This window comes from Balaenoptera ricei, chromosome 15, assembly GCF_028023285.1.
Source record: "Balaenoptera ricei isolate mBalRic1 chromosome 15, mBalRic1.hap2, whole genome shotgun sequence".
In the NCBI taxonomy this organism is placed as follows: domain Eukaryota; kingdom Metazoa; phylum Chordata; class Mammalia; order Artiodactyla; family Balaenopteridae; genus Balaenoptera; species Balaenoptera ricei.
Window position 1 is genome coordinate 74,409,848 of NC_082653.1, and position 23,701 is coordinate 74,433,548.

The window sequence follows — 23,701 nt, forward strand, 5'->3', positions numbered from 1 at the left end:
TGGGCGGGCTGGGCTGTGCGGGCGGCGGGCACTCACGCCAGCACGATGCCCACGCCGGGACTCTCGTCGATGACCACGATCCCATAGCGGTCACAGAGCTGCATCACCTCCTCTGCGTAGGGGTAGTGGCTGGTGCGGAAGGCATTGGCGCCCAGCCAGTGCAGCAGGTTGAAGTCCTTCACCAGCAGCGGCCAGTCAAAGCCCTTCCCTCGGATCTAGGGGACAGCACAGCAGCGTGAGCCCCTGCCCCCTGTCCCCGCTGAAGATGCGCTTCCTTCTAGAGCTGGGCCCCTCAAGAGTCACCCCGTTAGCCCGCTATCCAGGCCAAGCACAGGCCCCATCGTGGTTTTGAGCAGTGGTTTTGAGCGGTTTGCTTCACTGCTCTGAGCTGCCCTCAACCACTTCAAGGGACACGGAGGAAGGGATGGCAAGAAATGGCCCCCCCCAGGGACTCAGGAGCCCCAACTCACGTCTGCATCCTCATGCTTGTTGACCCCGTGGAAATAGAAAGGCTTCCCGTTGATGCGGAACTGGCTCTCTGTGACAGCCACAGTGCGGATCCCCACGGGGAGGGTGTAGAAGTCAGACACAAACCCAGCAGCCGTCTGTGCGGTCAGCTTCACCTGCAAAAGCCAAGCACTGGGCATGAGGCATCCTGGACAGCCTGAACCCCACGCAGCCCGCACTTCGGCAGGATGGCCCCTTGCAAACCACGGCAGCCCACCTCTGGGACGGCAAGTAGAGAGATGCAGGAAGTACAGGCATCCGCCATGAACAAGAAGGAGCTTTTATGCAGACCTACTAGAGAATGGACTTGAGGATACGGGGAGGGGGAAGGGTAAGCCGGGACAAAGTGAGAGAGTGGCATGGACATATATACACTACCAAACGTAAAATAGCTAGCTAGTGGGAAGCAGCCGCATAGCACAGGGAGATCAGCTCGGTGCTTTGTGACCACCTAGAGGGGTGGGATAGGGAGGGTGGGAGGGAGTGAGACGCAAGAGGGAAGAGATATGGGAACATATGTATATGTATAACTGATTCACTTTGTTATAAAGCAGAAACTGACACACTATTGTAAAGCAATTATACTCTAATAAAGATGTTAAAAAATAAAAAATTTAAATAAAAAAGAAGGAACTTTTGCCCACCCTGCCCCTGGGGCCTGCTCTTCAAACTGGGCCTCCCCACCAAGGGTTGGAAAAAAGCAGGCTGGGGACTCTTCAATCCAACTGACTAGGAAGATCAGAGGACCATGCCTGCTGAAGCCAGGGCTGCTGGATGGGGGGAAAAGGCCTCCCACAGCCCAATCCTCACCACCATTACCTCCAACGAGTACAGGTAGGCAGGGTGCTCGTGCATCAGGTACGGCCACCAGAGGTGGGCACTGGGCACCCGCAGCTGGCCCCGGCCCCCTGTCCCCTTGGCCACGACCCTGCCTTCCTCATCCAGGAGACACACTTCAAGCTGGAAGTGCTCACTGCCCTGGACGACGATCTGGTAATTCACCAGCCCTGCAGGAGACAAGACAGATCAGACAAGAGAGAGGAGGGAGGGATGTGACCTGGGGTCACACAGATGAGAGTGCCCTGAGGCCACCTTTCTGAGGAGCCCCTAGCTGACAGCCGTTTATTTCTTGAGCTCAATCTGCAGTGAGGGGAGATGAAGTGAGGGCGGCACAGTGGGGAAGGGACACGGGGTTCTCCTGCATCCTGGGCTATTATTCACCACGAGCTATGATTTGAGGCAAGCCCCACTTGCTCCCAAAGTGAAGTCAGAGCAGATGGGTGATTTCCGCAGCCTCTGCCAGCTTGGACAGGCTGGATTCCAGCTGCTGAGGTGGATGGGACAGTCTTTCTCCTAGGGGATCTTTCCAAACAGGGAACAAAGCCGCTGGGGGCCTGGCTGACGGCAGACCCTGCCAGGAGCCTCACCAGTGTCTTGGTCCACGTCGGTGGTGACGGTGATGTCATCGATGTAGGTGGTAGGCGTGGTGTAGAGGAGCACAGTCCGATGCAGTCCCGCGTAATTGAAGAAGTCAAAGTTTGTGTTCTGGACAAAGTAACCCTTGGGGTACCTAGGATGGGAGGGCAGTGGCCTTGCCCTGGGTCCTTCGACCTCAGCTCACACGTCTCCCTGGCCTCCCAGAGCCAGGGCCTCACCTCTGTTAAGGCCACCCTGCCCGTGACGGGAAGACCACTGGGCAGAGCGGGGAGGGGGGCGAGGTGCTGCTCACTTGGAGGTGTCCGTCTTGTAGAGGATGGTCCCTGGCGGCAGGGTGTGGGGGGAGAGCGTGTTGTTGATGGCGATGGTAATGCGGCAGGAGGACAGGGGCCCACTCTGGACCAGCTTGCTGATGTCAGCCTCGAAGGGGAGATGGCCCCCCTCGTGCTCTGCCACATGGACCCCATTCACCCACTGCAGACACAGGGATATATGAGGAGGGGGCCCTGCCATCTCAGGCGCTCCCTCACGTAGAAGTGCAGTATGGGGGGAGCAGGCGGGATGGGCTGCCAGCTGCCACCCGCCTCAGAAGTGGAGGAAGGGAGCTCCGGGGGAACAGATGAGGCCACCCTCCCCCCCCCCCAGGGCACGAACCCCAGTGCGGGGCGTGAGTGTGCCCCCCACCCCGCGGGCACCGCAGGAGGCAGGCTGTCAGGTGACGGCTGGGATCCAGGCACCCTACTCGTTCCGCCTGCCGCTTGCTGCACTGACCACGATGGCGTAGTAGTGGGCGCTGCCGATCCTCAGCACCACTCTTGTGCCCAGGTCCTCGGTCCATCGCTGGGGCAGGGTGGCCTCCCGTTCATACCACACCCAGCCAACGAAGCTCCGCAGCCGCCCATCCTGGCCTACGTCGTTGAAGCTGGAGGGAACCGGCATGTCCAGGCTGGGGCCCGACTGAGGAGACAAGGACTGGAATCAGGTCCAGATCACCTGGGAAGCTAAGGGGCCCCCCCGGCAACCCCACTTACAGGAAGAAGCTGGACGAGATGACTTCTCCCAGACCCTCCCGGATTCCAGGCCACCCCACCGGCAACTGACCAATGTTTTTTACTGACTCATTTAATTTTCGCGACTCCATGAAGTAGACCCAGTCACGCACGCACTCACTCACTCAGTGGCGCACAGTGAACGCGTACGTGCTGTTTCAGGCGCTGGGAGTGAAAGAGTGAACAAGGCCTCTGCTGCCAGGCGAGCAGCTCTACGAAGAGAGCATGGAGCATGGTGGGGGACTATCGTAGGGGCCAGGGAAGGCCTCTGGGGGCCAGGGCCCCTGAGATACGACCTCTGGACGTCCCGGCAGAACCAGGTGAATCGGAGCCCCGCAGGGACTCCCCTGAACCTCCGCACCCTTGAACACCTCAGGGAGAAGGCAAGGCAGGAGTGGGGCAGAGAGCTCAGGGAGTCTGGAAGCAGCCTGGGGAAGAGCTTCCTGAAGACACATGTGACCTCCAAGGAAGCAGGGATTTCCTGTCCCTCACAGCTGTCTGCCCAGCTTCTGGCACAAGCCCTGCCACATAGTAAGGACTCAACAAATATTGGATGAATGGATGGATAACTTGCTGATGAGAGACCAACTGCTAGGATGCTTTGTGTCCAAGGTCTGGTGAGGCCATAAGTTCTTTCTCAGGGTAGCGGGCAGCAGGCACCAGGGTGTCCATGGAATGGGGTGAGCCTATGGCCGCAACCAGCCTAGGGCAAGAAGGATCTGCAGAGACAAACCAGACCCTGACTAAGAGGAAGATGATCAACTGACTGCCCCAGGGAGGGAGGCTGGCCGGGGCGCATGGGCCGCTTCCCTGCGGAAACTCTGAGTGGGGCAAGTGCCTGGCACCAGCCCCCGCCCGCCCCTTTCTTCCTCCGCCGATGAGGGCTGGGCGGCAAAGACTGAAAAAAGAGGATCTAAGGGAGGTGAGTGTCGGATGGGCACACAGGCCTGCCCCTGCCCCAGTTCTCAGTTCCCACCCGATCCAAGTCAGAGGGGAGACCTAGAGGGGGGTCCTCGGCTGGATGCCAAGCCCCGTCCTCTACCTGAACCTTGGAACCCAAGGTCCTTCCTGCCAGGGCAGAGCTGGCCCCAAGACGTCCAAAGCCTCCCCTCCTGCCACTGCGCGGCCACCCGCCCCCAGGTCGGTGCCGGGACACTGCTCCGGCTCCGCCTCCCCCACCGACATCGGGCCCGCCCATTTCCTCCTTCCCGGTCACTCTCCGGGTGGGTCGACCCCAAGCCCCACAGGCCCGTCCATCTTTAACCGCCTCCTGGCCGGCAGTTCCGAGGGCTCAGGGGAAGTCTCCCCACACCCCCGACCCGGCTTCCAGGAGCTTCCCTGCCCTGGTCCCCGTCCCCAGAGCCCGCACCTCCCGCAGCGGCGTCCGGTACCACTGCTGCTCGAAGCCCTGGCGCCGGTTCTGGGAGAAGTCGGCGCGGAACCTCCAGAGGCCGTCCAGTTCCTTGCGCTCCCGCGACCGGCTCTCCCGGGGGTAGAGCATCCCGCCCTGCAGCAGCGCCAGCCCGCAGCCCCAGAGCAGCGGGCCGAGCACGGCCCAGGCGCCCGCCAGCCCCCGGCGCATGGTTCCCGCGGGCCCCTAGCTGCCAGCAGCCCCGCGCCCGATGCCGTGAGCGCGGGAGGCGGGGCCGGGGTGGAGCCTGAAGTCACGTGTCCCGCCCCCGCGCCATCTTCGTTGAAGGCGGTTCCGCGGCCAGGTTTCCGCCGGAGGCCCGCTCCCACCAGGCCGTTCCAGGCCCGCCTTCCTGACCGAGAGCGGCGGCAGGGGAGGGTCCGCGGGGAGCCCGAGCTCCACCCCGGGCCCCGAAGGGCGGTGGTCGCAGGCTCCGCGCCCGCGAGGTCACTGCCGTCCGCCGCCCTCCCCCGCCCTCCCATCCCCGGCTGCTAGCGCCCAGGGCGGCTGGTCCAGGGACGCGGGCCGCAGCGAAATCCGGGAGACGGCCGGGTTACCCACGATGCTTCAAGGAGGCCGACCTGGGACACCTCCACTCGCTTATGCTTGCGGGACACCGGTGAGCTCAGACGAAGCCTCAACATGTCTAGTGAATTTCGCGCAGGCCCACCTGGCTTATAGCCTTGACCCTGGGCTTCCACCTGCGGTCCCCTGGGCCCCGAACCCCTACCCAGGGGCCCGGCGCTCCCTCTTGGCATTGCGGGCACACAGAGATGCAAGGAGAGGGGGTCTATGGTACCGGTAACCTGGCCTGGATGCAATTGTTCGTACAATTACTCTATTTTTAATTTATTAATTTTTGCTCTGATTTCATGTTCACCAAAGCAACCTTCTGGTAATGCACCTTGACGCCGTAAACAAAGTAGTTCCCAGGGTGGTAAAAATAAACATATTGTAAGAAATGACAAGGCCTACAGGTTTTTCTTTTCCGCAAATGCTTACCATATAAAAATAAGAGAAAGTAAGATGCAAAAGTATATACAGTATGATCCCAATAGTGCTAAAATTATATCCACACAGATCTAGATAGTTGTAAAGTGTTATTATGGGTGATATAGATGATTTTCATTTTGTTCTTCGTATTTTCTGATTTTGTGAAAATTTCTATTATGAACATGCATTATTTTTATAATCAGAATCAAACCAATGAGCCTTTTAAAACTAGCAAATGGGCAAAAATAAATAAGTAAAGGTCAATGTGCTTCTATAAATTAATAAATTGATTTTCCATTTGCGAGTCAACCTATATATATTTAGTTAGTACAAGTTGATTTTCTTTTTGTTTTTAATTTTAATTTTTTATTTTTGGCTGCGTTGGGTTTTCGTTGCTGCGCGCAGGCTTTCTCTAGTTGCCACAAGCAGGGCCTACTCTTCGTTGCGGTGCACGGGCTTCTTATTGCGGTGGCTTCTCTTGTTGCGGAACACAGGCTTTAGGCGCGCGGGCTTCAGTAGCTGCGGCACGTGGGCTCAGTAGTTGCGGTCGCAGTGCGCAGGCTCTAGGGCGAGCAGCTTCAATAGTTGTGGCACGTGGGCTCTAGAGCGCAGGCTCAGTAGTTGTGGCACACGGGCTTAGTTGCTCTGCAGCGTATGGGATCTTCCCAGACCAGGGATTGAACCTGTGTCCTCTGCATTGGCAGGTGGATTCTTAACCACTGCGCCACCAGGGAAGCCCCTCAGAAGCTGTTTCTTTGCTAGAATATATCAACACAGCCTCTGGCACTTGATATGTGGCTAATGATGTGGTAAATGTGTTCTTTTCAATCCTCAGCAACGAGACAGGATCAAAAGCAGGTCGTAATTATATGGGGCAGTGGTAGACATTCACTGTCTAGCCCTAGGCCTACGCTCTCTTAATCCTCTGTCAGTATAGTCTACAGGGACTGGGCGTTCCACACAACATCATACTGGCCCAGACCAGTATGGCCCAGACCACAGGCGTCTCACCTGGACTGTTGCCTCTTCACTGATCTCCCTTTCCCCATACTTGCCCATCCCACCAGAGCAAGCAGAGTGAGTGGTCTTTATAAAAATTATACCATGTTATCTGGTTAAACAGTGGCTTCCCAGTACACTTTGGAGTAAAATTCAGACTCCTTACCATGGCCTTCAAGGGCCCGTGTGACCCAGCCCTGCCAGCTCTCACTCTTATTCACCATTTTGCAAACACTTGAGCCATTTTCCTATTCCTCAAATGCTTCAAGCCCATTCCTGCTTTAGGGACTTTGCACACAATGCTCTCATAGTTTCCCCTTTTTTGTGATTCAGGCGTTGGCTTAAATGTCACTTCTTCTTTGAGTTCTCCTCCTCTGCCTACTTTAAAATTCAATTATAATAGTTAACCATGGGACTTCACTGGTGGTCCAGTGGTTAGGACTCCACGCTTCTACTGGTCGGGGGAACTAAGATCCCACATGTCACAAGGTGCAGCCAAAAAAAAAAAAAAAAGTTAACCATGGTAGTCGTTAGTGCTTTTCACCAAACGTTTTTCTGGTCCTCCCCCTTTCTAGACACATGGTCCTTGCCCCTTTGAAGTTAGGTGTCATCATGTGACTATTTTTGCCAAATGAGATTTTGATAGCAGAAATTTGAAAGCCAGTGCTGATCTGCCACATCCCTTTTTCCTGCCTTGGCGATCATGGAAGCATGTGTCCAAATTGAGCTTCCATCAGCCTGAATTCCTGAGTGACTGAGGGTGATCAATGCTTCCCTTCCAACCTGTGATGGATGTGTGGCATGAGTGAGAAATAAACCTTTATTATTTCTACCACAAGGCATTACCTTATTCATCCTCATAACATTCTCTTTTAAGAAAGGCAGTGTCAAGGATCATGACCACAGTTTTACAGATGGGAACACTAAGACAAATAGAGCTAGTGACTTGCCAAGATCAGAGAAAAACCTGTAGCAAAATTCGGGGTAGAACTTGTGCTTTTATAAATTCAAAATCCTTTCCTATTTCTTCTCAATGATAGGTCTCAAATTTGTCTTAACTTTGGCATTACTTTATCTATAAATTAGCATGTTTAGAATCATGCTAATGATTATAATCTAATTTTATTTGAGAAGTATGCATCAAGAATCTGGCAATTTCTAATCAAAAAAATTATAAAATGGTAAAAAAAATAAAAAACACCTTTACTGTTTCAAACAACTAAGATTGTGGGGTTGTTTGCTATTACAGCATAACTAGCCTATCCAGACTTATACACTATAGGGCCAGGTACTTATCTGGGTGTTTTACATGTATTAACTCATTCACTTCTCACAACATGAAGTAGGTACTATTATTATTCCCATGTTACTAATACAGTGAGTGAGAAAAGTTAAGTAAAGGGCAGAGGTAGAGTTTGAACCTGGTTAGAGATTTATGCTCTTGGTCACTCTGCTATACGGCCTCTAAAAGACGTTCAAACTCATGTTTGAACAAGGAATTGACAGAGTCATGAGTTTTATTACATATTCATACATATATAGAGAAAAGGGAACTGCCAGTTTTCATCCTTAGAGAGAATGTGAGTGTGTGTGTGCGTGTGTGTGTGTGTGTGTATCTTTTAGGAATACAAGGATGTCACTTGATATATTGATTGCTATTTTAATATCAATACCAGGACAACAATTATCAAGTATAGCAACCAGTTAGAATAACAAATTTTTTTTCTTTTTTTAAAATTTTTGGCCACGCCATGTGGCTTGCAGGATCTTTATTCCCCGACCAGGGATGGAACTCGGGCCCACAGCAATGAAAGCACGGCGTCCTAACCACTGGACCGCCAGGGAATTCCCTAGAATAACAAATATTTTAGAAGTTAAAGGTTATTTTTACAAGATCTGAAAATAAGTTTGAGTGTCTTAAAAAGACTCTCCCCCACCTTGTAGAAATACTTCCAAGGACTTCTTTTTTTAATTGTTTAGAACAAACTCTCTTGATGTATAGTTTACAAATAATGAAGTGCACGTGCATTCTAAGTGTACAGTTTGATAAGGCTTGACAGATGTCCACACCTGAGTACCTACCAGCACTATCAAAATACAGAACAGTTCCATTACTCCAGGCACCTCCCTCCTGACCCTGTCCAGTCTGTCCTGCCTCCACCCCTGGCCCCAGGCAACTACTGATCGACATTGTGTCACCATAGAGTAGACTGGGCTTTTCTAGAGTGCCACATAAACAGAATGATATAGGGTGCTTTTCTGTGTCTGGTTTCTTTCATTAAGTAAAATGTTTTTGAGATTCTCCATGTTATTGCACATGTCAATATGTCATTCCCAAGGACAGTTTTTAGTAACAGAAAATTGAACAAGTTTCGGTTCTGGGCAGAACTTTCATAACTATTCTCAATTCCATACTTTATTCAGATAAGAGTCTTTGAACCAATTTTATGACCTGGAATGGTGTCTACCCTCTGCTGCTTGGAAAGAGGAAGTTCCTGAAATTCCTTTTCTCTTGCAACATTCTCAAAACTCAATACCAGCTTTCCATTAGCACCTAGAGAAAATAAAGTTCCGGGGAGCTCCAAACCCACCCAATGGAAAGGAAAAAGGCAAAAGAGAATTCTAAGTCAGAGGAATAAGGGGCATGTAACGTTCTTCTCTGATACACCTGGTAGGGAATTCCCTGGCGGTCCAGTGATTAGGACTCCTCACTTTCACTGCTGAGGGGGCAGGTTCGATCCCTGGTCGGGGGAACTAAGATCCCGCAAGCTGGCAGCACAGCCAAAAAAAAGAAAAAAGAAAAAGATACACCTGATAGAAGTTAGCACCTCTCCCATCACCTTCTCACCTCTCCCTGATCTACCCCTGACACTTCTCACAATCTGAAACGACCATGCCCATTTCCTTTCCAGAATGCCGGCATAGCCAGATGCATGCCTTGGCCAGCTCTAGCCGTGCTGACAAATGTGGCTCAGGCCCATCCATGTTAATGGCTGGAGAGTATTACATTGTGTGAATACACCACCACTGATTTCACCCCTTTTCCCTGTTGAGCATTTAGGTTGTTGCCCTTTTTCACTTTCCATCAACACATTCCTCATGTACCTCCTGACCTTGTGCTCACACGTGAGACTTTCCCCAGGTGTTTCCTAGGGGTGTTGCTGCTAGGCTGGAGGCCCTGTGCATCTTCCCCTTTACTATGGCTGAGCGCACTCTCCACGGGGGCTGTGCACACCAGTTGCTTTTACTCCCAGTTACCCCGTGGAAGATGAAGAAAATCACCCAGCCGCCAGCCCCTCGCTGGACCCCGCACAGGCCCCTGTGTCTCCCCTTTCACCACTTCTGCTTGTGTCTGGTTCACAAAGAGGTCTTGCTTATTTTTATCTTGACTAGATCTTTCTGGGTCTTTTCTCTTTTTGTATTTTGTTCGTCTTTATTATATGTCTGAAGCATGGAGTCATGATGCTATTTGACTGTAAGTCTGTCCTAAGTGACTTTTCTATGCATCTCCCCCATCCCTGGGCGCCCTTCTACTGGTATACTTGCTCCTTGGCCCCAGAAATACCTTCCCAGGCTTGTCTTGAAGGCGGCATAGTTCTTTCTCGTCTTCTCTGGGTCATTTTTCTAAGCTTGGCTCACATGCCAGCTCTTCTGTTTCCTGATGGGGACAGGACTTCCTCCTAGGATAAGCAGCTGTCACTGCATTTGTAGTCAGGGTCCTGAACTGGACTCCTGGCCGCCTGGCCTGAGCCAAACTGTGACTCTCTGGCAACTGATCCTCCTTTCGTAACCACAGTGATGTGGGCCTCATGCCATAGGTGACAGCATTCAGAGTATCACTTGGGTACAGGTGACCTGGGGCCTATAGGGTGCCCACTGGACTCCTACCGCTTGATAACAGTAGTATCAGCAGCCCACTGCCCCCCGCCAGCAGACACTCTGCTAAGAGATTCTTACAGCTCTGAAAGACTGTAAAATGGAGTTATTCTTTCTCTGCTACAGATGAGGAAATTGAGGCTGAATTGAGAGGAGAGATGAAATGACTTGCTCAAGGAAACACACCCAAAATACATTGACTTTTTTTTTTTTTTTGGCACAGCTTGCGGGATCTTAGTTCCCAGACCAGGGATTGAACCCGGGCCCTGGCAGTGAAAGCGCCAAGTCCTAACCACTGGACTGCCAGGGAATTCCCTACATTTACCATTGTTGCTGGCACATTCACTCCTCTCCTTCCTGCAAATTACCCTGCATCCAGAAGACTTTATAATGTCTAGGACAGAAAATAATATTGATAGACTAAGCTCCCCCTGGTGGTGAGGTGCCTCAACACAAAATGTCCCTGCAAAGATGTGAGGGTTCCAGCCTTGAGCATAACAAGTCACAGGACACTCAGCTGATCAGAGCACAAGTGTGAGACTTCTCATTTTTTTTTCCAATAGATAAGTTTCATTGCATTTTAAAGCTATCACATAGAGGTCCTGGGAATCATTTGGTATCTTCTTGTTTCCATAGCAAGACAACTCTTAGATCTTATTCATCAGCCTGATGATTTGTTCCTTTTTCAGAGACATAGATAACATCCAAAATGTTCTGATATCCTTATTTTTAACTGTGTGGCTTGCTGAATCAAAGCAGCTGAATTTGATGCAAGGTCAGTGCAAATCACTTCCTGGGCTTGAGATACTGAATAAGCAATGCCTGGCCTCATATGAGCCCTGCAGATTTTTCATCTAAGAAATTTCCAGTTTCAACAAGAGACCTGCTCTCCTGAATAAAGACCTGGGTGGGGAAGTGAGCATACACAGACGTACTCTTGTAATGGAAGCCCAGTGGAACACCCTTGATCATGTGTTGTATTGGACTTGGGACTGCATGAACTCGAGCCGGTTCCTTTCTCTTCTCCACTGTTTGTCAACCTGGAGTCCCTTCCTATTCTTTCCAGGGAGGCTGAGTTCTATACTGATGTAGTCCCTCTGCAGGATTCCTCTGGGGCCCTTCACAATAATTGTGTGTCCTTCCACAGTGATGTTGACATTTTCTGGAATGTCGACAGTCTGGTTGCTGAAAATAGTCTTCATTCTCACGGTGGATTCAGAAAAGAGAGCATCTTAAGGTATTTTTTTTTGTTTTTGTTTTTTTTAATTAATTAATTAATTTATTTATTTATTTTGGCTGCACCAGGTCTTAGTTGCGGCACGTGGGATCTTTAGTTGCAGCATGCGGACTCTTTTGTTGTAGCATGCGGACTCCTTAGTTGCTGCACTCGGGATCTTTAGTTGTGGCATGTGGACTCTTTAGTTGTGGCATGCAGACTCTTAGTTGCGGCGTGCATGCGGGATCTAGTTCCGCGACCACGGATCGAACCTCCCAGCCCCCTGCGTTGGGAGTGCAGAGTCTTACCCAGTGGGCCACCAGGGAAGTCCCCTTAAGGTTTATTTTTTAAGCAGTTTAAAAAAAATTTTTCTTGGGGTATAGTTGATTTACAATGTTGTGTTTAAACGGTTTTATTGAGATATAATTCACATATCATATAATTCATCCACTTAAAGTGTACAATTGAATGATTTTTAGTATATTTGTGTATATGTATGACCATCATTACGATCAATTTCAGAATATTTTCATCACCTCAAAAAGAAACCCTGTGCCTTTTAGTTATCTATCCTTCTATCCCTCCCACCCAGCCCTAAGCCACCACTAATCTATTTTTTGTCTCCACGGATTTGGCTAGTCTGGATGTTTTATGTAAATTATGTAATATGTGCTCTTTTGCCTCTTAATGTTTTTAAATTAAATGTGTTTACACTGTAATTCTGCTTTATACCAGAATTCATCAGAAACAGTGCTTTTAGCTCTGTGATTTTACACGTTTTTCAAGATTAGCAGAACATAATAGCAAACCCGTAAGTTATATTTTCTTCTCCCTTCTCTGAAGGAAAGCCCAGAGACTCTTTCTTTAGGAGATCGTTCTAGGGGAAACAAAATGAAAAGAAGGACAAATAACAACCCAGGGAATTTGGGACATTTTGAATTTTTATTGAGCTTCTCATCATCCAGACCCCTGATCTCCAGGCCCTGCCTGCTATGGGGTCTGAGCCCACCTTTATGGTGCAAAGGCTGGAAGGTGGGTCAGGGCTGCCTCTCCTCCCCCACGTGCAGACTGCAGCGCTGCCTGCCGGAGGAGGAGTGCCCGAGGACACCTTAGAGGCGGACATGCAGAGAGACGAGAGTGGAGAAGAGGTGAAAGTCCCATTGCCTGGAGGAGGGAACACTGTCAGAGCAAGGGCTGAAGATGAGGCAGTTGCCAACAGGCCCAACCAGCTCTCAAGCCTGCCTAGGGGGGCCCCAGCGTACTTCAGCAGATGGGGTGTCCTTCAAGGTCAGCCACAGGACGGACATCTGCTAAGGTGGTACGTGGAAGCTCTGCTTGGGTCCTGACCCTCAGGAGGGAACTCGTCAAACTGATCCCCTCCCTCTGACTTCACCTTTAGGGAAGGTCAACCAAGTCCCTGCTTCCACCATAGCCCCTTTACCCAGCAAAAATGACAATCCTTTGTCTCAAATATTGGGCAGGAATCGTATGACTCTAGGACAAGACCTGAAAGTGAGCGCCTGTGGACTTCCCTGGCGGTCCAGTGGTTAGGACTATGCGCTTCCACTGCAGGGGGCGTGGGTTCAGTCCCTGGTTGGGGAACTAAGATCCTGAAAAAAAGAAGGTGACCGCCTGTTGCAGTGCCAACTCGTGGTGTGAAGTAGATACTCTAAGGAGGAGGATGGCACTGGAGACCTCAAAATCCAGATTCTACTTGGACAATCTCAAGTGAGCCGAGGGTGGGGAAAGGAATTGTTCTGGCTGAGCTGGAGTAGAGGGATGACAGAAACAAAGGTCCAGTGCCAAATGGAGACCTGGCTTGTAGTGAGAGCATGAGAGGGGCAAAACACACACAAAAAAGGAGATAAAATGTTAACAAGCAGATTCAGAACCGCTGATACAGAGGGCCAACTATAAACTTATACGTGTGGGTTTTTGATGGCTCAGACGGTTGGTGTCCCTAACCTCCGCATTGTTCAAGGGTCAACTGTATTTGCTCTGGCTAGAACCTTCCGTACAGTGTTGAATAGCAGCAGTGAAATCAGGCATCCTTGTCATGTTCCTGATCTTAAGGGGATAGCTTTCAGTCTTTCAGTATGATGTTAGCTGTGGGTTTTTCATAAATAGCCTTTATCATGGTGAGAAATATTCCCTTTATTCCTACTTTTCTGAGAGTTTTTATCATAGAAAGATGTTGGATTTGTGAAATGCCTCTTCTACACCGTTTGAGATAGTCATGCAGTTTTGTTTCCTTCATTCTGCTAATGTGATATGTTACATTGATTGAATTTCCTTTTTCTTTCTTTCTTTTTTTTTCTTGGCTGCGCTGCGCAGATTGTGGGATATTAGTTCCCTGACCAGAGATTGAACCCGGGCCTTCGGCAGTGAGAGCACAGAGTCCTAACCAGTGAATTGCCAGGGAATTTCCAGATTTTCTTATGTTTAACCACCCTGGAATCCCTGGGACAAATCCTACTTGGTCGTGGTGAATAATTCTTTAAATATGTTATTGGATTCAATTTGCTAATATCTCATTGAGGATTTTTGCATCTATATTCATGTGGGAAATTGGTCTGTAATCTTATTTTCTTGTGATGTCATTATCTGGCTTTGGCATTAGGGTAATGCTGGCCTCATAGGATGAGCTGGGGACTGCTCCTTCTTCTTCAGTTTTTTTGAAGTTTAAGAATAATTAGTTTTAACTCTTCTTTAAATGTTTGGTAGAATGCACCTGTGAAGCCATCTGGTCCAGGACTTTTCTTTGTTGGGAGGTTTTTGATTACTGATTCAATCTCTTTTTTTTAAAATAAATTTATTTATTTATTTATTTTTGGCTGTGTTGGGTCTTCGTTTCTGTGCGAGGGCTTTCTCTAGATGCGGCGAGCGGGGGCCACTCTTCATCGCGGTGCGCAGGCCTCTCACTATCGTGGCCTCTCTTGTTGCGGAGCACAGGCTCCAGACGCGCAGGCTCAGTAGTTGTGGCTCATGGGCCCAGTTGCTCCGCGGCATGTGGGATCCTCCCAGACCAGGGCTCGAACCCGTGTTCCCTGCATTGGCAGGCAGATTCTCAACCACTGCGCCACCAGGGAAGCCCTCAATCTCTTGTTATAGGCCTGTTGGGATTTCCTGTTTCTTCTGGAGTTGGTTTAGGTAATTTGTGTGTTTCAAGGAATTCATCCATTTCTTCTAGGTTATCTAATTTGTTGGTGTGCAATTGTTCAGAATATTCTCTTATAAACCCTTTTTATCTCAAAAAGCTCAGTAATAATGTCCCCATTTTCACTTTTTTTTTTATGACTATGTTCTTAGCTGTATTTTATTTATTTATTTATTTTTGGCTGCGTTGGGTCTTCGTTGCTGCGCGCGGGCTTTCCTCTAGTTGTGGCGAGTGGGTACTACTCTTCATTGTGGTGCGCAAGCTTCTTATTGCAGTGGCTTCTCTTGTTGTGGAGCATGGGCTCTAGGCGCCTGGGCTTCAGTAGTTGTGGCACGTGGGCTTCAGTAGTTGTAGCTCATGGGCCCTAGAGTGCAGGCTCAGTAGTTGTGGCGCATGGGCTTAGTTGCTCCGCAGTATGTGGGATCTTCCCGGACCAGGGCTTGAACCCGTGTTCCCTGCAGTGGCAGGCAGATTCTCAACCACTGCGCCACCAGGGAAGCCCCCCATTTTCACTTCTGATTTCAGTTATTTGCAGCTTTCTCTTTTTCCTTTCTAAGTATGTGCTATATTCTGAATGTTATGTCCACTCAAAACTCGTCTATTAAATCCTAATGCTGAATGTGTTGGTATTAGGGGGTGGGGGCCTTTGGGAGGTGATTAAGTCATAAGGGCAAAGCCCTCACGAATGGGATATGTGCCCTTATAAAAGAGGTTCCAGAGAAATCCCTGGCTCCTTACACATGTGATAATGAGAGTCTGCGACCTAGAAGAGGCCCCTCACCTAATCACGGTGGCGCTTTGATCTTGTACTTCCAGTCTCTAGAACTGTGAGAAATGTTTCCGTTGTTTATAAGCTACCCAGTCTGTGGTATTTTGTTATAGCAGCCTGACCAGAGTAAGACAGTCTAGCTAAAACTTTGTTAATATTGTTGAGCTTTTCAAAGAACCAACTTTTTTTTTTTTTTTTTGGCTGCGTAGGGTCTTGGTTGCTGCGCGCGGGCTTTATATTGTTGCGGCGAGCGGGGGCTGCTCTTCGTTGCGGTGCGCGGGCTTCTCATTGCGGTGGCTTCTCTTGTTGTGGAGGACGGGCTCTAGGCGCACGGGCTTCAGTAGTTGTGGCTTGCGGGCTCTAGAGCGCAGGCTCAGTAGTTGTGGTGCACAGGCTTAGTTTCTCCGCAGCATGTGGGATCTTCCTGGATCAGGGCTCGAACCCTTGGCCCCTGTATTGGCAGGCGGATTCCTAACCACTGTGCCACCAGGGAAGCCAGACCAACTTTTTGTTTCATTGATTTTTTTTTTCCTCTTCAAACGCCTTTTTTTTTGGTGACACAATTTAACCCATGACAGTGACCATATTTGGAAATAGAGTTTTTGCAGATGTTATAGTTAAAATGGGGTCATAATGGATTAGGGTGAGATCATACTGGATTAGGATGGGCCCTAAATCCAATGACTAGTGTCCTTATTTATTTTTATTTATTTATTTTTGGCTGCATTGGGTCTTCGTTGCTGCGCGCGGGCTTTCTCTAGTTGTGGCGAGCGGAGGCCACTCTTCATTGCAGGGCGTGCCCTTCTCATTCTGGTGGCTTCTCTTGTTGCGGAGCATGGGCTCTAGGCATGTGGGCTTCAGTAGTGTGGCACATGGGCTTCAGTAGTTGTGGCTCGCAGGCTCTAGAGCACAGGCTCAGTAGTTGTGGCGCACGGGCTTAGTTGTTCTGCGACATGTGGGATCTTCCCCAACCAGGGCTCGAACCTGTGTCCCCTGCATTGGCAGGTAGATTCTTAACCACTGCACCACCAGGGAAGCCCGACTAGTGTTCTTATACCTTCCCACCAGCAGTGTACAAGGGCTCCAATTTCTCCACATCCTTGCCAACACTTGCTGTTTTCTGTTTTTTGATAGTAGCCATCCTAATGGGTGTGATGTGGTATCTCACTGTAGTTTTGATTTACATTTCTCTATTGATTAGTGATGGTGAGCATCTTTTCATGTGCTTATTGGCAATCTGTATGTCTTCTTTGTAAAAATATCTATTCAACTCCTTTGCCCATTTTTTTTTTAATGTATTTTGGCTTTTTTTTTTTTTTTTTGGCTGTGTCGGGTCTTTGTTGTGGTGCTTAGGCTCTACATCGCATTCAGGCTTCTCTCTAGTTGTGGCGTGAGGGCTTAGTTGCCCCGCGGCACGTGGGATCTTACTTCCCCAACCAGGGATCAAACCCGCATCCCCTGCATTGGAAGGCGGATTCTTAACCACTGGACCACCAGGGAAGTCCCCTTTGCCCATTTTTGAATCAGGTTGTTTGTTTGTTTTAATTGTGGTTGAGTTGTAGGAGTTTTTTTTTTTTTACATTTATTGTGCACTTTATTTCTATTATTAAGGAGTTCTTTATATATTCTGGATATTAACTCATCAGATATATGATTTGCAAATATTTTCTCCCATATTTTCTCTGTGGGTTGCCTTTTTACTCTGTTGCTATGCCTGTTGATGCACAAAATTCTTAAAATTTCATCAAGTACAATCTATTTTTTCCTTTGTTGCCTGTGCCTTTGGTGTCATATCCAAGAAATCATTGCTAAATCCAATGTAATGCAGTTTTTCCCCTACGTTTTCTTCTAAGAGTTTTATAGTTTTAGATTTTACATTTAGGTCATGGATCAATTTTAGTTCATTTTTGTATAAAGTGTTAGGTAAGTGTCCAACTTCATTCTTTTGCATATGGATATCCAGTTTTCCCAGCACCGTTTATTGAAGACTGTCTTTCGCCCACTGAATGGTCTTGACACCCCTGTTGCAAGTCACTGGACTATATTTGCAAGTGTTTATTTCTGGACTCTGTTCCATTGTCCATATGTCTGTCTTTAGGCCAATGATCTTTCAACACACTGTTTTGATTACTGTAGATTTGTAGTAAGTTTTGAAATCAGAAGGCTTGAGACCTCCAACTTTGTTCATCTTTTTCAGGATTGCTTGGCTATTCGGGGTCCCGTGGGATTCCATTATGAATTTTACAATGGGATTTTCTATTTCTGTTAAATATGTCATTGGGATTTTGAGAAAGATTGCATCAAACCTATAGATCACTTAGAGTCCACAAACATGGGATGTCTTTCCATTTATTTATGTCTTTAATTTCTTTCAGCAACGTTTGATAGTTTTAATGGTATAAATCTTTTGCCTCTTTGGTTAATTCTTAAATATTTTATTCTCTTTGGTGCTATTATAAATGGAATTATTTTCTTAATTTCCTTTTTGGATTGTTCATTGTTAGTGTATAGAAATGCAACTGAATTTTTGTGTGTTGCTTTGTAGGTTGCTACTTTGCTGAATTTGTTTATAAGGTTTAACAGATTTTTTGTGGAATCTTTAGCGTTTTCTGCATATAAGATCATAACATCTGTGAACAGAGATAATTTTATTTCTTCTTTTCCAATTTGAATGACTTTTCTTTCTTTTTCTTGCCTGATTGCTCTGGTTAGGACTTCCAGTACTATGTTGAATAAAAGTGGCAAGAGTGAGCCATCCTTATCCTGTTCTTTATCTTAGAGGAAAAACTTTCTTTCACCATTGAGTATGATGTTTGCTGTGTATATGTTTTCATATACGGCTTTTATTATATTGAGTTAGTTTCCTTCTATTTCTAGTCTGTTGAGTATTTTTATCATGAAAGGGTGTTGAATTTTGACAAATGCTTTTTCTGCATCAATTGAGATATTCATGTGGTTTTCTTTCCCCTTCATTCTGTTAATGTGGTATAGTACACTGATTGATTTTTGTATGTTGAACCATTCTTGCATTCTAGGGAAAAGTTCCACTCGGTCATGATATATAATCCTTTTAATGTTGTTATTTTTAAAACTGTGGCATATTGCATTTTTTTTTTTTTTTAAAGAAAAGATTTCTTGAAGGAATGGTCAGCAGTGTCAGGAAACTCAGAGAGGTCAAGTAGGGGAAGGACTGAAGGGGATTTTGTTATTAAGAGGTTTTTTGTTAAACTTGTACTTGAATGTTCTTAGCAGCACTATTCATAATAGCCAAAAAGTATAAACAATTCAAATTTTCCATTTATATGAAAGTCAAATAGACAAGTCCACAGAGACAGGAAGTAGATTAGTAGTTTCCGGGGGTTTGGGGAAGATGTTTGGATCAGGTTGGGAGCTTGAAGAAGGTGTGAAATCTTTGGATTAGCTCCCCTCAGGGGAGGGCAGGAAAAGTTGAGCAAGAATAAGTGAAAAACTAAATGTTTGGCTGAGCTTATAAGCCCAACCTTGTACATTCAGACGGCCACAGGAGTTGGTAAGAGATCAGGGTAACTGAGGACAAGCTGATGATTTTTCAGAACTACTGTGGGCAGTGTGGTGGTAGCTGCTGGTGAGCCAGGGTAGGCTGGAAGGACCGTTAAGTTTTCACGAATGGGAAGAAGGTGAATCCCACAAATATTTTAATAAACTAGTGTGCCTTCAGCACAGCATCTGGCACATGTAGAAAACACTTATTTGTTAAAAATAAAAGAATAATCAGTTTAGGGGAAGGGTATCAACTTTACTGAGGTATAATTCACATACCATACAATTCACTTATATTGGTCAGTTGATTTTTTTTCTTTGGCTGTGCCACACAGGTTTCAGGATCTTAGAACCCTGACCAGGGATCAAACCCGGCCCTGGCAGTGAAAGTGCCCAGCCCTAATCACTGGACTGCCAGGGAATTCCTGGTCAGTTGATTTTTGACAGGGGTGCTAATACAAGTCAACTGGATACAAACAGTCATCTCAGCAAATGGTGATGAGACACATGCATTTCCACATGGAGAAGAAATGAAGTTGGGCCCTTTCCTCACACTATATACAAAAATTAACTCACATCCTAGTGGGTATAAAGTAATTTCTCATTTTGGCTTTGCTTTGCTGTTCCCTAATGATTAATGATATTGAACATATTTTCATGTGCTTATTGGCCATTTATATATCTTCTTTGGAGAAATGCCTATTCAGATATTTTGTCCATTTTTAATTCGGTTATTTGTCTTTTCTATTATTGAGTTTTAAAGTTTCTTTTTATATTCTGCATACGAGACCCACATCAGGTATATGATTTACACACACCTGTTCTGTGTGTCTTTTTGCTTCCTTTGAAGGGCAAGTTTCTTGTGGGCTTCTTTTTAGCGTGATGAAATATTCTCAAATTGATTGTGGTGATGATTGCACAACTCTGTGAACATACTAAAAACCATTAAGCTGAACACTTTAAAATGTTGTGTTTTATGGCATGTGAATTACGGCTCAATAGAGCTGTTATAAAATAACAAATGCTGGAGAGGGTATGAGAAAAGGGAACCCTCCTACACTGTTGGTGGGAATGTAAGTTGGTGCAGCCACTACCGAAAACAGTGTGACGTTTCCTCAGAAAACTAAGAATAGAATTACCATATGATCCAGCAATCCCACTCCTGGGTATATACCCAGACAACACTATAGTTCAAAAAGATATGGCGCAGTGGTTAAGAATCCGCCTGCCGACGCAGGGGACGTGGGTTCGATCCCTGGTCCGGGAAGATCCCACATGCCGCGGAGCAAATAAGCCCGTGTGCCACAACTACTGAGCCTGTGCTCTAGAGCCCGTGAGCCACAACTACTGAAACCCGTGCGCCTAGAGCCCGTGCTCGGCAACAAGAGAAGCCACCGCAGTGAGAAGCCCGTGCACCGCAACGAAGAGTAGCCACCGCTCACCACAACTAGAGAAAGCCCGTGTGCAGCAACGAAGACCCAACGCAGCCAAAAATTTTTTAATAAAATAAATAAATAAATTTATTTAAAAAAAGAAAAGAAAAAAATCACAAGTTAAAAAAAAAAAAAAGTTTGGCAGCAAGGGAGCTGCTCTGCTACGTACAAAACCCCGGCCCAGAAGCAGGTCGTCTACGAATGATCTAGCACCAGTGTCCCCACAAACGTGCAGTACGTGATGGGCAAGGGGGTGGCTGCCTTTCCAGCCGTGCCCTGTGTCCCTGTATGAAGGGCTCTCCACACCGGACCCCGGTCCTGTGAAGTCTACCAACTTTGTGATTGCCAAACATGTCAGTGCCATCTTGGTGCTTCAACAGGACAGTAATCACCCACTCTGGACTCCATTGTCTGCTAAATGAACAGTCATTGCTCCTCTCCCTTCTTCCTTAGTTATGGACCCTAATATTGTTCAGAGACAACAGGCACAGTGAAGTGGGCCCTGCCCCAGTCCCCAAGGGATGATTAAAGTTTAGTATAAGAGTCAATAAGACAACCTCATTCCCTTTTGCCAGGTACTTGCTTCCTCAGCATCTCTTGCAGCTTTGAGTATAAAATGCAAGAATAAAGACATAAATTGAGGTAAGAACTGGTAAGCAAGAAGAAAACAGGCCTTGATGATTTGGGAAATGCTCAGCCTATCTAGATTGCAAAAAGATGTTAAAATTAGGAGATTCACTGTCAGGAAAACATGCTTTAGAGAGAAAGCCTAGGGTGTGGTTGGACAAACTTTTGCTACTGCCTGGAAAGGATCAGAAGGCCGGAGTATCCTGTTAAGGGTGCTCTTTAAGAGATTTGGCACATGACTCATGGATCCCTCCAGATATTTCAGCAGAAGCCAGGAATAGAGATGGGATTATCTAGGAAAGAGGACTCTCTTGTCCAGTGAAGTGTCCTGTGACATACACAGGAGACCCACAAAGTTCTTGAGGATGTTATATCAGCAAAAACTCTGCCGGCAAGGACTAAAAGGAACAAGAGAGGGGGAAATTAAAGAAAGGTCTAAAAGTTCTCTCAAAATATTAGGAAATATGCTAATATGCTTACATGTTACTCAGCTACAAACATGTGCTACCCTTCAAGAAAAAGGAGTGGTGACTGTGAGGATGGAGGTGCAGGTCCAGAGGTGCAGGTCCAGAGGGTAGAGCTGAGAGCCATGGAGGATTATTTCCAGGCCTTGAAACCTAATGGAGTTTGCTAGGCTGGATTTCAAAATTGCTTGGAACCAGTGACTCCTTTTCTCTTTCCATTTTCTTCCTTTTTTTTTTTTTTAATTGAAGTATAGTTGATTTACAATATTGTGTTATCTATTTTCTTCCTTTTATTTATTTGTTTATTTATTTATTTATATTTTTTGGCCACGCCACACAACTTGAGGGATCTTAGTTCCCCAACCAGGGATCAAAACCAGGCCCATGGCAGTGAAAGTGCTGAGTCTTAACCACTGGACCACCAGGGAATTCCCATTTTCTTCCTTTTTAAATTGAAATGTCTATAACTGTTATACTGTACCTAAACCAGCATCTTACTTTAGAAAGTGAGTAGATAACTTATGTCTTGAATTTTTGTGTGTGAACTCATTTAATCCTCAGCACAATCACAGGTTCATGGATAGAGAGGAATTTTGCCCCAGGATGGATCATACCCAGAATCTCAGTCATACCCATTTTAGATGATGAGATATGGGACTTTTGAGCTGATTAGATTTAGATGAAATTTTGAACTTGAGTTGATGCTGTAATGAGTTGAGACTTTGGGGGACCTTGGGATCAAGTGAATGTATGTTGCATGTGGGATGGACATAGATCTTTGAGAGCCAGACAGAATGTAGTAAGCTGAATAATAATCCTTGGAACTTGTAACTATGTTACTTAACATGATAAATAGGGACTTTGCAGATGTGATTAAGTTAAGGATATTGAGACAAGATTATCTTGGTTTATGCAGGTGGATCCAATGTAATCACAAGGGTCCTTATAAAGAGGTAGAAAGGTCAGTCAGAAGATGTGACAATGCAAATGAACCTATCTGTGAAACAGAAATAGAATCAGGGGCATAGAGAACAGACTGGTGGTTGCCAAGGGGGCGGGGGATGGGAGAGGGTTGGAGGGAGTTTGGGATTAGCAGATGCAAACTGGTACACTTGGAATGGATAAACAACAAGGTCCTACTGTATAGCACAGGGAACTATATTCAATATCCTGTGATAAACCATAATGGAAAAGAGAAAGAATGTATATATATGTATAACTGAGTCACTTTGCTGCACAGCAGTAATTAACACAACATTGTAATTCAACTACACGTCGATAAAAAGTAAAAAAAAAAAACGATGTGACAGTGGAAGCAGAGGGTCAAAGAGGTTTGACGATTTTACATTGCTGTCCTTGAAAATGGAGGAAGGGTCATAAGCCAAGGAAGGCACATGGCCTCTAGAAACTGGAAGACAAGGAAACAGATTTTCCTCTAGTCTCTGGAAGAAGCATGGCCCTGCTGAGGTTTGATTTTGTCTCAATAAAACCCACTTCAGGGACTTCCCCAGTGGCGCAGTGGTTAAGAATCCACCTGCCAGTGCAGGGGACATGGGTTCGAGCCCCGGTCTGGGAAGATCCCACATGCCGCGGAGCAACTAAGCCCGTGTGCCACAACTACTGAGTCTGCGCTCTAGAGCCCTCGAGCCACAACTACTGAGCCTGTGTGCTGTAGCTACTGAAGCCTGCGCGCCTAGAGCCCGTGCTCCGCAACAAGAGAAGCCCCCGCAATGAGAAGCCCGCACGCCGCAACTAGAGAAGGCCTGCGCGCAGCAACAAAGACCCAACGCAGCCAAAAATAAATTAAAAAAATTAAAACAAAAAACCCACTTCAGACTTCTGACTTCAAGAATTATAAAATAGTGTTTGTTTTTTTTTATATATATAAATTTATTTATTTATTTATTTTTGGCTGCGTTGGGTCTTCATTGCTGCGTGCAGGCTTTCTCTAGTTGCAGAGACCGGGGGCTACTCTTCGTTGCATTGTGTGGACTTCTTATTGCGGTGGCTTCTTTTGTTGTGGAGCACGGGCTCTAGGCGTGCGGGCCTCAGTAGTTGTGGCTCGCGGGCTCTAGAGTGCAGGCTCAGTAGTTGTGGCGCACGGGCTTAGTTGCTCTGCGGCATGTGGGATCTTCCCGGACCAGGGCTCAAACCCGTGTTCCCTGCATTGGCAGGCAGATTCTTAACCACTGCGCCACCAGGGAAGTCCCTTATGTTATTTTAAGCCATGAAGTTTGTGGTACT

General features: G+C 47.1%; 1 protein-coding gene, 1 long non-coding RNA gene and 1 pseudogene across 4 annotated transcripts in view; 1 reads left to right on the forward strand and 2 right to left on the reverse strand.

Annotated features, from left to right (window-relative positions):
- The window catches only part of GUSB (glucuronidase beta), a 44,952-nt gene extending 40,336 nt beyond the window's left edge, over positions 1-4,616 (reverse strand). For 2 of the 3 annotated variants that reach the window (XM_059898242.1, XM_059898241.1), the window contains exons 1-7: positions 4,363-4,616; positions 2,716-2,901; positions 2,237-2,418; positions 1,935-2,077; positions 1,327-1,514; positions 471-623; positions 37-215 (exon numbers count right to left, since the gene is read on the reverse strand). In XM_059898242.1, coding sequence (XP_059754225.1) covers positions 37-215; positions 471-623; positions 1,327-1,514; positions 1,935-2,077; positions 2,237-2,418; positions 2,716-2,901; positions 4,363-4,575 — 1,244 coding nt within the window. In that variant the 5' untranslated portion in view covers positions 4,576-4,616. Of the gene's footprint in view, positions 1-36; positions 216-470; positions 624-1,326; positions 1,515-1,934; positions 2,078-2,236; positions 2,419-2,715; positions 2,902-4,362 lie in introns of those variants that run through there. The other variant, XM_059898243.1, reaches the window with a different exon arrangement.
- LOC132349673 (uncharacterized) overlaps positions 4,399-23,701 on the forward strand; it is a 28,936-nt gene continuing 9,633 nt past the window's right edge. The window contains exon 1 of the long non-coding RNA XR_009497717.1: positions 4,399-5,023. This is a non-coding gene — a long non-coding RNA (uncharacterized LOC132349673). The remainder of the gene's footprint in view (positions 5,024-23,701) is intronic.
- LOC132349068 (large ribosomal subunit protein uL6-like) lies at positions 10,927-11,474 on the reverse strand (annotated as a pseudogene).